Source organism: Colobus angolensis, unplaced genomic scaffold (genome assembly GCF_000951035.1).
Source record: "Colobus angolensis palliatus isolate OR3802 unplaced genomic scaffold, Cang.pa_1.0 Scaffold207, whole genome shotgun sequence".
Taxonomy (NCBI): domain Eukaryota; kingdom Metazoa; phylum Chordata; class Mammalia; order Primates; family Cercopithecidae; genus Colobus; species Colobus angolensis.
The window spans coordinates 2,680,521-2,692,610 of NW_012115233.1; the positions used below are offsets into that span (position 1 = coordinate 2,680,521).

General features: G+C 39.0%; 1 protein-coding gene across 1 annotated transcript in view; it reads right to left on the reverse strand.

Annotated features, from left to right (window-relative positions):
• The window catches only part of CDYL2 (chromodomain protein, Y-like 2), a 143,250-nt gene extending 132,759 nt beyond the window's left edge, over positions 1-10,491 (reverse strand). The window contains exon 1 of the mRNA XM_011942205.1: positions 10,359-10,491. Coding sequence (XP_011797595.1) covers positions 10,359-10,491 — 133 coding nt within the window. The remainder of the gene's footprint in view (positions 1-10,358) is intronic.
• Between the last annotated feature and the right edge of the window lie 1,599 nt (positions 10,492-12,090).

Here is a 12,090-nt window from a genome sequence, read left to right on the forward strand (position 1 = left end):
TGGTACTGGAACAACTGGCTATCCACATGGAAAAAAAAAATAACAAACTCCAGTCCATTCCTCACACCATATACAGAAATTAGCTCAAAATGGATTATAGATTCAAACAAAGAAACCTAAAATTCTAAAACTTCTAGAAGAAAATCCTCATGACCTTGGCTTAGGCGAAGGTTTCTTAGATAGGACACCAAAAGCACCATCCATAAAGAAAAAAAAAAAAATTGATAAACAGGACTTCATCAAAGTTAAAACCTCTGTTCTTTTGCTTTTAAAAAAAAATTTAAAAAGCAGAAGTCACTCACTGAGAAAAAAATGTATGTATCTGATAAAGACTTGTATCCAGAGTAAAGAGCTCATAAAACTCCATAATAAGAAAACAACTCAATTATTTTAAATGAGCAAACTATTTGAGCAGATACTCCACCAAAGAAGGTAAACAGATGGCAAATAAGCACATAAAAAGATCTCAACATTAGTAGTCATTAAAGAAGTGCAAACTAAAACCACAATGAGTTACCACTATACACCTGTAAAAATGGTCAAAATTAATAATACTGACCACACTAAGTGTTAAATGTGGTTAAACTGGAACTCTTATCTGTTGCTGGTGGGAATGTAAAATGATACAACCATTCTAGAAAATAGTTTGGCAGGTTCTTAAAAACTTAAACATATATCTACTATATGGTTCCCCCATCCCACACTTACGCATTTACCCAAAAGAAATAAAAGCATATGTCCTTACAAAGACTTGTGCATGAATGTTCATTGCAGCTTTATTTGTAAAAGCCAAAAAGTAGAAACAAGGCACATATCAGGCAATAAGTGATGGATAAATATGTTGTGGTGTATGTAAGCAATGAGCTATTACTTAGATATAAAAAAGAATGCATTATTGATACACACAAGAACATGGATGAATCTCAGAGTAATTACACTGAAAGAAGCCAGACAAAAGGGAGTACACATTGTATGATTGCATTTATATAAAATTGTGAAAATGTAAACTAATCTGCACTGGCAGAAAACAGATCAGTATGGTTAATGAGGGTGGGAAGCAGTGGAAGGAGTAGATAGATTACAAGGAGGCAAGAGAAAACATCTGGAAATGATAGATATGTTCATTAGACTGACAGAGGTGACAATTTCACAGGTAAAATATGTCAAAGCTTATCAAATGTTATGCTTTAAACATGTACAAATTGTTGTACATAACTTATACCTCCATAAAGCTATTAAATAAGTATCCTTCAAGAGACAAGAGAAAATAATTGACATGCAAAGTAAGAACAAGGTGAAATAAAAAAGGAATATTCACAGAATCAAAAAATAAAGTTCTTGAAAAGTAAAAACATCAGTGTAAAAGCAGAAGGATTAGAAGATGAAATTGAGGAAATCTTCTGAAATATAGTAACACAATCAGAAGGAATACAGGAGAGGAAATGCAAGAAATTTAGAGGACCAAGAAATCCAACATCTGAATAACATAAGTTCAAAAAAGTGAGAACAGAAAACTAAAAAGGAGAAAATCAATAACACAGTTCTGAAAAATTCCCACAACAAAGAATATGTGTTTCCAGATTCAAAGAGCCCACCAGGAATCCCACACAATGACCAAAAATAGACCTAACCCAGCACATATCCCTACAAAAATTCAGAATGGGATTTCAAAGATAAGATTCTGAAATCTTCTGGAGAGGAAAATAAAGTTTTACAATGGAAGAACCAGGAATCAGAATGGCTTCAGATTTCTCAACAGCAACACTGAACACTGGAAGCAATCTTTCAAAATCTTAACAAAAATGATTCTCAACCTAGAATTCTATACTTAGCCAAATCATCAATCAGATGGGAAAGTAGAATGAAGACATTTTCAGAAATGCGAAACTTCAAAATATTAACTTTCCATCTAACTTTCTGAAGAATGTACTTGAGGATGTGCTCTACCATAACAAGGATATAAATCAACAAAAAGCATACATGAAACTCAACATATAAGAGACGCAGCACAGCTGAAAAAAAAAAGGCAGAGGATCCCCAAGCTGATGGTGAAGGGGATCCAGAGTGAGAGATGCACTAGGCCTCGAGGAAAGTCAGCCCAGATTGAAACAGGATAGAAATTTTTTGGCCAAGGATAGTACAAGGCTCTGTATTCACAGCCACTTTTCTCTCCAGAATTAAATAGACAGGCATAATGCAAATTATGAGAGTCATCATTTTTATTGATGAAATCCATAATGATGACAGTGTGTGAATGGCAACGAATATGAGAACATGAAGTACCACATTTCACTGATGCTGAAAACACTTTTTTCACATTTTAACATCTCTGAAATCCGGATACATTCTACAATTGAGAGAGTATCATAGTTTAATTGGCTGCACAGTTTTCTGTCTTAGTGGGATCTCTTATCTTGGGTTCAGTGAAATATGGTATGTCCCTTGTATAAAAAGTTACACTCAAGTTTGGAGGCCCTTTTAATCACCATCTTGGAAAGACCCTTCTGATTGCCATAGGCTGCAATACAGAAAAAAACACAGTGTCCCAAACAAGAAAAAACTGTTTCTCTATAAACATATAAGCTTGAATATGCACGGAATATCTTTGGAAGGAAGTTCACAAAACTGGTAACGAACTCTAGTCATGTCTAGGAGATGTCTGAAGGAAACTACTTTCCCTATTTACCCCTTTGCTCCTTTTGAATTTTGTACCATGACCATGTTTTACCTACCAAAGAATGAATACAATTTTAAAATACCTGAAATAACTAAGATTAATGTATGAAAACATTTAGAAGGAAGCCTAAGAATCCGGGAATTACGTGAGATCTGAAGATGACTTTGAATTGGCAGACAGTGGTGTAAGAATTTCCTTTTATTCCATTTGTTACCAAAAACAACACTAACCTCTCTTAAGGTCTGCACATTTTCTTTGGATTAGTTATAACTCTCTCTAAACAAGGGTCAAGTTGGGAATGCTGATGCATGGAAAATACACACACACATAAACACACATCTACTATTTTTAAATTATTTTGAATTGTGTTGTGAAGTATCATTATCTATTTAGTGCCTCAAAAGATGTGTTTAAATATGTACAAACTGTTGTACATAGATTATACCTCCATAAAGCTATTAAATAAGTATCCTTCAAGAGACAAGAGAAAATAATTGACATGCAAAATAAGAACAAGGTGAAATAAAAAAAAGGAATATTCACAGAACCAAAAAATGAAGTTCTTGAAAACTAAAAACATCAGCGCAAAAGCAGAAGGATTAGAAGATGAAATTGAGGAAATCTTCTGAAATATAGTAACACAATCAGAAGGAATACAGGAGAGGAAATGCAAGAAATTTAGAGGACCAAGAAATCCAACATCTGAATAACATAAGTTCAAAAAAGTGAGAACGGAAAACTAAAAAGGAGAAAATCAATAACATAATTCTGAAAAATTCCCACAACAAAGAATATGTGTTTCCATATATTCCAAAACAGACTCAAAGATCCACAGAAAAGAGTGACTGTTATAGCAACAAGAAAATGTAGCCTGTGTCTCCTGATAACGTTCTTCCCACAGCCATTTCTACCCTACAACCCTGAACAGCTGATATCTCTTGTGGGTGAGGTTGAGGTAGTTCCCTGGGAGAAGTATAGAGTTAGGAGGAGACGAAGAAGTTAGATTCACAAAATCAGTGGTCAAAACAACCTCTTAAATATTACTGCAGGATCTCTGCTGTGTGCATTTCAAGTTACCCCAAGAATCTCAAAGGCACCATAGTTGCAGCAGGCTGGGGAGTGGTCACGGATGGAATGAGTTGAAAATCATTTTCTATATCTTGTAGAAGCACTGTGAATAGTTGCATGCCATTTGGGTTTGCAATGGCTTTGTCCTATTCTAACATTCCAAAAATGTTGAAAATTCTGAACATTCTCTAAAGTTCCCTGGACAGGTTTATGGAGGCTTCCTTGGAGACATCTGTGTCCTCTCTTTATATGTAGTAGGAAGCTGCAGTTTTTAAGTCCCATCGCCCTGGGGACATCACCACCATGCCAAGATGGAGATATCTAAGCAAGAGGAAATGAAGATCTTGGATATGTCTTTTCTCTAGTGCTTTCTCAATAAACTCAAGTACAGCAGTTATCACCACAAAGGAAACTGCCCATAGGTGCTCTGAAGATAAAGTAATGCAGTGATGCAACTGTCAAGATGTTAGAAGAAGCTCTTCTAACAGATCACAGACCCAGTGATTGCCTTTAACTAGAACTATTGCAATGGCTCCCAACTCATTTTCTGCCTTCAATCTCCTTCCTCCAATCCCATCTCCACTCAGAAGCCAGGCTGAGCTTTCTAAAATATAAATTGTATTGTCTTATTCCCCTTTTAAAATTCTGCAATGACTCCCCAACAGGATTAAGTCTATTCCTCGTGGCAAGACCTGTAAGGCCTTTCAGAAATTGTTCTGAATGGGAAACTGGCTTTGCTAACTAATCATTGCTAGGAATCAAGGTAACAGATTAGCAAGTCTATAAAAAGTTAGACTCAATGAATTTACTAATACCAAGACCCCACACTTCCTTTAGATATTTGGGTGGGCATCTCGCAACAGTTATCTTCTAATGCACTACACTAGGAAATCCCATCATGCAAAGCTCTGTATTTCAATAGAGTTACCCTGAGACTTCATTTGGCCAATATGTAAGTCTTGTTGCATATTCCTGGTTGGGGGCCAGGGAAAGGTAAGGAGATTTCAAGTTAGAACCATGGTAGCCATGCTACAGGAAGTAGAACTTTGGGGTCATAATCATCTTTGTGTCTGTACCATGAAGTTTTTGAGGAACACTTTCCTTAGGCACGAGGTTGAGATAGTTAAGACAGATCCCTGAGCCAGGAAGACAACAACACTAAAGACTAATACATTGAGGGTGATGGAAGATTTGGAAACCAGACATGGTGTGGATCTAGAGTAGCTGTAATTAGAGGACATCTAGGTGGAAAACAACTGGAGAGAAACTCAGAATAGGGAAGCAGGTTTGGGAAGGCAGCTAAGGAGAAGCCTTTCTCCTAGGGAGTCAGCCTATTTGACAATTAAAGGCATGGGGCTTGAACTCACTCATTCAAGAGGGTTTATTGCATAAGCACCCACTATGTGAAAGACACTGTGTTGGGCCCTGGGAGCACAGATATATCTGCTTAAGCTTAGGAATGTATTCTAGGAAATGGAGGTCTTGAATGGATCACTGCCACATGCTATCACACGTTCCCTCTAGAACTGTTTCCCAATTTTGTAACCTGGTGCTACAGTGTCTTCAATTTAAAGCTGGGAAGTCATAATGGACCTGCTACCACAATATGGTCCAATGACTGACAATCCTTGCTCCTCCCAGGCTACTATGATGCTGTTGATGCCCCTCCATTGAAAGGCTTCCCGGTGATCCCTGAGCACTGAGCTTCCTCCTCTGTTTCCTTCATCAATTCCATGAAGGTGCCCTGCGTCAAATCATCACCAAAGCCACATTTATCTCCCAACCTTAACTTCTTCCTTGATACTTAGTTGTTTCTCCCAGTCACGCCTCTTGCTCACCTCTGTCCACCCTCAAGGGTGAGAACTTCTCAGAAGAACACAAAATAATGGCAGAAAAAGAGATTCCAATTAGATAAACAGACTGAGATGAACCACAAAAGTAAAGAACATGGCAACCAAGAATACAGACGATGCCCAAGCTACTGTATTTGCCAATAAGTCACAAAGAAAATTTACATTGTCTCTACTCCATATTACAATGACTCTTTACATATAGTATTTAAATTTTTTTCTGAGAAAAATAAAGTACAGTCTGAGTGACATCCTTGTAGAGTTTTGCAAGTTTTCCCCTTCTCTATGCATCAGTTTCCTCAACTGTAAAATGAAGTTAATAATAAACACCACATTGTCAAAAATTAATGAGCTAATTGATGCAAAGCACTTAGTTACATGCCTGGCACAGAATGTGCACTCATTGAATGGGAGTGATTAATACTATCCCCATGTTTGATACTATAAGGCTCCAGTGACCTGGCTGGAGGGAAGGGAGGGAATTCTCAGAGGCAGCCCAGACCCTCAGGGAATGGCCCCCAGGCTCCAACTAGAGCTCTGGGTGTCTATTCCAGAAGAGCACGGGGAGTTTTTGTGCATACACATTTTTTTTTTTTCCTCAGGGACCACACAGCAATAATCACTGGACTCTCTACAGAGTACTCTGAAGCCATGGCACTGCTTTCAGATCACCCCTTCCATTTCCATTGCCTCTCCAAAAGAAACCTGCAGTCAAGGAGCTGCAAACAGTTCCTACTTTCAGAGAATGTTTTGGTCCCTGACCAGCCTCCAACACAGCCTGTCCACATCCAAGGCTAGAGAGAGCAGGACAAGGCAGGGACTTCAGAATCACAGAGACTTGGGTCTGCACTTAGCAGCTCAGGGGCCCCAAGCAGGTAATTACTCCTCACCCCAGATGGCTCCATCCTCTGGACTGAGGGTCACCTTCCCAGCTTGTCCTCAGTAACCAGCCTTTTATGACACAGGCCAGTGACCTTGAAACTGTGGAACCCCCAGCTATCACAGCTGGCCACAGGACCAAGGCCACTGTGTGCAAACCTTCATCTCATGGGTTGTTCATCAGCTCCTGAATCTAATTGCAAATGATAATACATCCCCACCAACAATACATTTATAATTCACACTGTTTCAGAGCCCTTTAACGAACATTTTCTCACTTGTCTGTTCTCATTTCTAATGGCAAAGCATGACACATAACCCTCATGCACAGAATACTAACACGAGTGACTCCTTGCATGAATTTAGTTTGCAACACTGTCCAACACACAGCATTCAATAGACTAAGCACTTATTTTCAAGTTACTAATTTTTAATTTACAAAGCCCTTACGTGCCACATGACAGTAAGCAAGAGAGGTACAAAGCTGAACTCCAGTCTCTTGATGTGAGGGGAAGCTGGGAAGATATCAACAGGTAAACATGAACTTGTATACAATGTTTGAAGGAGGAGACAGGACAGCAATGTGGCTGAACACTAAGGCTGTGGACTCAGATGTCTGGGTTCAAAAAGTAATCTTAGAAAATAAGACTGGGCACAGTGGCTTAAACCTGTAACCCCAGCACTTTGGGAGGCCAAAGTGGGAGGATCACTTGAGTCCAGGAGTTCAAGATGAGACTGGTCAACATAGTGAGACCTCAGCTCTATTTTTTTTTTTAATCATCAAAAGTTATTTTTAACGATCTATCAACTTACAGCCCAATTAGGGCTTCCTTCAATTATGTAGGAACCACTTGACTTGGATAAGGACTTGTTATCCCGTCATTTGAACTGTTCACTTGCAAATGGATTTATTAGCCAATCATTGTTCGCAACCTCAGTATTTCCATTTATCCTCTGTTGGAACCCTGCAAGTTTATATTACATGATGCATCATATTCAGATTTGGGATGGCTGGGAACCCATGCCTTTCTTTTGTTATGTCGGAAAAGGGCTCCTGTGGAAAGAGAAGACAGGGAAAGAGAATTTGCTTCATGCCCCCTTTGCAGGCAGATCAGTTTCAGGAGAGCCTGTAGGAAAACTGAGGATCTGGAACTTGAGCCTCACAAATCTATCCATGCCCCCAAACCAAGTCTGCTTGTACCCACCAGGGTGTGAGTACCCCATTTGGACTGCTGTTCCACGGGATGTTGAACTCAGAGAGATGTTAACACTTTTGCAGAGGATGAGTTTGCTTGAGTTTCCTTTCTGGTATAGTGGCTTTCACTTAATGTGCTGCTCTGTGCTAAGTGCCTTACAGGTAAGGTCTCACTGAGTCTTTGGAACAACCTTAAGAGGGAGGAATCATTATCCCTGTTTTGCAGCTGCAAGGGTTAAGGGAAGTGGCAGCCAGCAAGTACCAAAGCTGGGGTTCAAACCCAGGGCTGTGAGAATTGCAGAGCCTGAGCTCTTCAGCCACTGTATTAAATTGTACCTTGCTCTAGGTACTGTGAGCACGGCTCTTCATACAAGGTGTTACCTCGACTATTGTTGCTACTGTTGCTGCTGCTGCTGGTGGTGGTGGTGGTGGTTTTCTCTTTGTCTCTTTCCTGGCAAGTTTCTCTAAAGCAGTGGTTCTCAAACTTTGGTGTGCATCAGAATCAGCTGAAGGCTTTGTTAAGACACACATGGCTGGGCTTCACATCCAGAGTTTCTGAAATAGTAGGTCTGGGGTAAGGCTAAGAATCTGCATTTCCAAGTCCCCAGGTTTGGGAACCACACTTTGAGAACCCCTTCTCTAAAGAATCCCCAGCCTAATGAGAGAGATTCCCTTTTCTAATGCATGTAGGGACTGGTTGTTGCTGTTGTTGTTGTTGTTGTTGTTTGATACTTTAAATTCTGGGGTACATGTGCAGAACGTGCAGGTTTGTTACATAGGTGTATACACGTACCATGGTGGCTGCACCCATCAACCTGTCATCTACCTTAGGTATTTCTCCTAATGCTATCCCTCCCCTAGCCCCCACCCCCAACAGGCCCCAGTATGTGACGTACTCTCACTGTCCAACTCCCACTATGAGTGAGAACATGCGGTGTTTGGTTTTCTGTTCCTGTGTTAGTTTGCTGAGAATGATGGTTTCCAGCTTCATCCATGTCCCTGCAAAGGACATGACCTCATCCTTTTTTATGGCTGCATAGTATTCCATGGTGTACATGTGCCACAATTTTTTTATCCAATCTATCACTGATGAGCATTTGGGTTGGTTCCAAGTCTTTGCTATTGTGAATAGTACTACAATAAACATATGTGTGCAAGTGTCTTTATAGTAGAATGATTTATAATCCTTTGGGTATATACCCAGTAATCCCATGTCTTTTTTTTTTTTAAAAAAAGGGAATTTTAGGAAACAAAAAGAAATGAGTAGTAATGCTACATGCTACAACTTGGAGAATTAGAAAATATTATGCTAAGTGAAAAGCCAGACACAAGAGACTATACATTGTGCCACTTTATTTATATGAAATTCCAGAATAGGCAAATCCATAGGGATAGAAAGTAGATTTGCGGTTGCCAGGGCTACAGTGGGGACACAGGAATAGGGGGGTGGTAACTAAAGGGTATAGCATTTCTTTTTCAGGTGATAAAAATGTGCTGCAATTAACTGTGGTGATGCACAACTCTGTAAATACACTAAAAATCACTGACTTGTACACTTTAAATTGATGAGTCATATGGTATGTGAACATATCTCAGTTAAGCTATTTTTTAAAGGTAACTTTGGGCAAATTATTTAACTTCTCCAAGCTTCCATTTTCTCATCTATAAAATGGAGATGATGATAGTGGCAAATTTCTAATTCTTGTAAAAATTAATAAGAACAACTTTGTAAAAAAGTGCTACGTGCTTTGACCACTATTATCATCAGCTATAAAAGATAAGAGGAGTATTTCACAAGGTGAAAAAGGTGGACGCAGCCCGATTTTCCATCAATGGATGAATGGATAAACAAAACATGGTATAAACACACAATAGAGTAGAGTCAGCCTTTAAAAGGAGGTTAATTCTGACATATACTACAATATGGATGAACCTGGAGGACATCATGCTGAATGAAATAAGCCAGTCACAAAAAGACTGTATGATTCCACCTACCTGAGGTCCCTAGAGTATTTGATTTCATAGAGGCAGAAAATGGAATGGTGGTTGCCAAGGACTGGGGGGAAGGGGAGAATGTGGGATTAGTGTTTAATGGAGACAGAGATTCAGTTTTGCAAGATGAAAAGAGTTCTGTGGATGGACAGTGGTGATGACTGCACATCAGTGTGAATGTACTTAAGACCTCTGAAATGTACACTTAAAAATGGTTAAGATAGTAAATTTTATGTTATGTGTATTTTATCACAATCTAAAAAAGAACAGAATTGGGAGATGCAAGAGCTAAAGAAAGAAACATCAGTGGGAAGGAGGGAGAAATGTGGAGGTGTCACAGGACAAAGAACAGGAGCTAAGCCCCAGCAGGGCAGATTCACACAGCAGCTGGGTACCAGCAGTCCCAGGACAGCACCTCGCACATCAGAAAGACCCTGGCACTGCCTCCCAGGAGTGTACTGGCATCATCCTGCTCTGCCGTCCACACCGCCACCCACACCAGCCCATGGAACAAGACGCACCAGCTCAGAGCTTGGGGGTGGGAGGTGGGAGCCAGAATGAGTCATAGGAGCTCTGCTCTCAGACAGACAGAGAGAGGTCACTGCCTCACTCCCTGCCAGTCAGGGAAACTTCCCAAAAACAGAAGCCTCACACTGGGGACCTGCTGTCCACACCAGGCCAATTACAGCCCCATTACCTGAAATGCTGGTCTGGGCTATCCCAGCAGAGCAGCCCAAGTCTGTGGAGCACAAAGCTGATTCACGCACGTTGATGCGCGGGATGAAACGACTTGGAGGCAATGTCACTGCCTTTGCTAGGGTCTTCCCCATGTGGCTGTGGAGGGTGGTGGGTGCCAGAGGAGGGGACAGGTGCAGAAAGAAATTACAGAAGACAGAAAAGCTACTTATAGGTCTCCAACTCAGAAAAAGAGGCTGACTAAATTAGGCAGGATTGACAACCACATGGACATGTTCCTTGTTAACCTTAGGCAGTCTGTGGAATGAGCATGTCCAGGAAGATGCACCAAAAACCAGGGTGGATGAAATTTGCCACTTGTTTTCTCCACTACAACTTCCATCACATAGCCCATGATCCTACTGAGATATATTCTGGTTCTTTTTTTTTTAATTCTACCGTGGTGGAGGTTGTGAAGTGAGTATAGAAACAGCCAGACATATGAACAGACATATGTATTTGAGAAGCATTTAGAAGGCCTAATCCAAAAGTACAACTATGACCACCCACCCATCCAAGTTCTGTAGTACACAAAATTTCACCATTAAAATTCAAGCCTGACATCCAAAACCGTTATTTTTAATAACAGTTTAGAACTGCTAGCCAATGCAATAAGGCAGGAAATAAAAGTGAGAAGTAATCTACACAAAAGATTCGCTAAAATACGATTTGCATATATAGGCATATATCTTCATAGCCCAAGAGAATGAATTGAAATACTTTAGAATGAATTTAAAAATTCAGAAAGATATGTAGTTACCAAATACAGATCTAATCAACAATCAGCAATAACCAGTGAGAAAATATAGTAGAAAAAAATTCTATTTATAAAAGCAACGAAAATAGAAAATGCCTAGAAATATATTTAACAAGAAATGTGCAGGATTAAATGAAGAAATCCACAAAACTTAACTGTGATACATTTTAAAAAATAAGATTTTACCAAATGGAGACACTGCTATATTTGTGGATGGGAAGTTTCATGACTATAAACATGTTAATTTTTTCAACTGAAAGCAATTTCAATCAAAACCCCATCTGGATTTTTTAAACTTGACAAGTTTATTTTAAGTAAATAACAAACAGGAATAGCCCAGAAATTTCTGAAACAAACAAACAAAAAAAGAATTCAAGACTTGTACTGCCAATTATTAAAAAATAAAGCCACGATAAGGTAGTAACTAAGCACAGACAAAAAACTGAACTGCATTAAAAGCCCAGAAACATACATATACATACATATATATATATAACATGTACTATATAATACGTGTGTATAAGAATTTTGTATATAATAAGATAGGATTTTAGATTCCAGATTCAATAAAGTGGGATTTGGATAACTGGTTAAGTAAAGGAAAATTATAAAATGCCTACCTTATATCATTAACCAACATGAATCCAGTTTAACTCAATAACTAAATGTAAAAAAACACGCAAACACACACTTGTGACAGACAAGGTCTTTCTAGGCTTACAGAAAAATGTAAAAGCTTTTATTACATAAATATTTTAAATTTTCATATATCAAAGAGTGTCATAATCTAGATTTTAAAAAAAACATTATGGGGAAAATATTTGCAGCATAGGTGGTAGAGTTATTTTTAATACTGAAATGAATTCTATGCTCTAAGAAGCAGATGAACATATTAATGGAAAAGGTCAGGAAAAAGAAGTGCATGGGGGTAATAAAT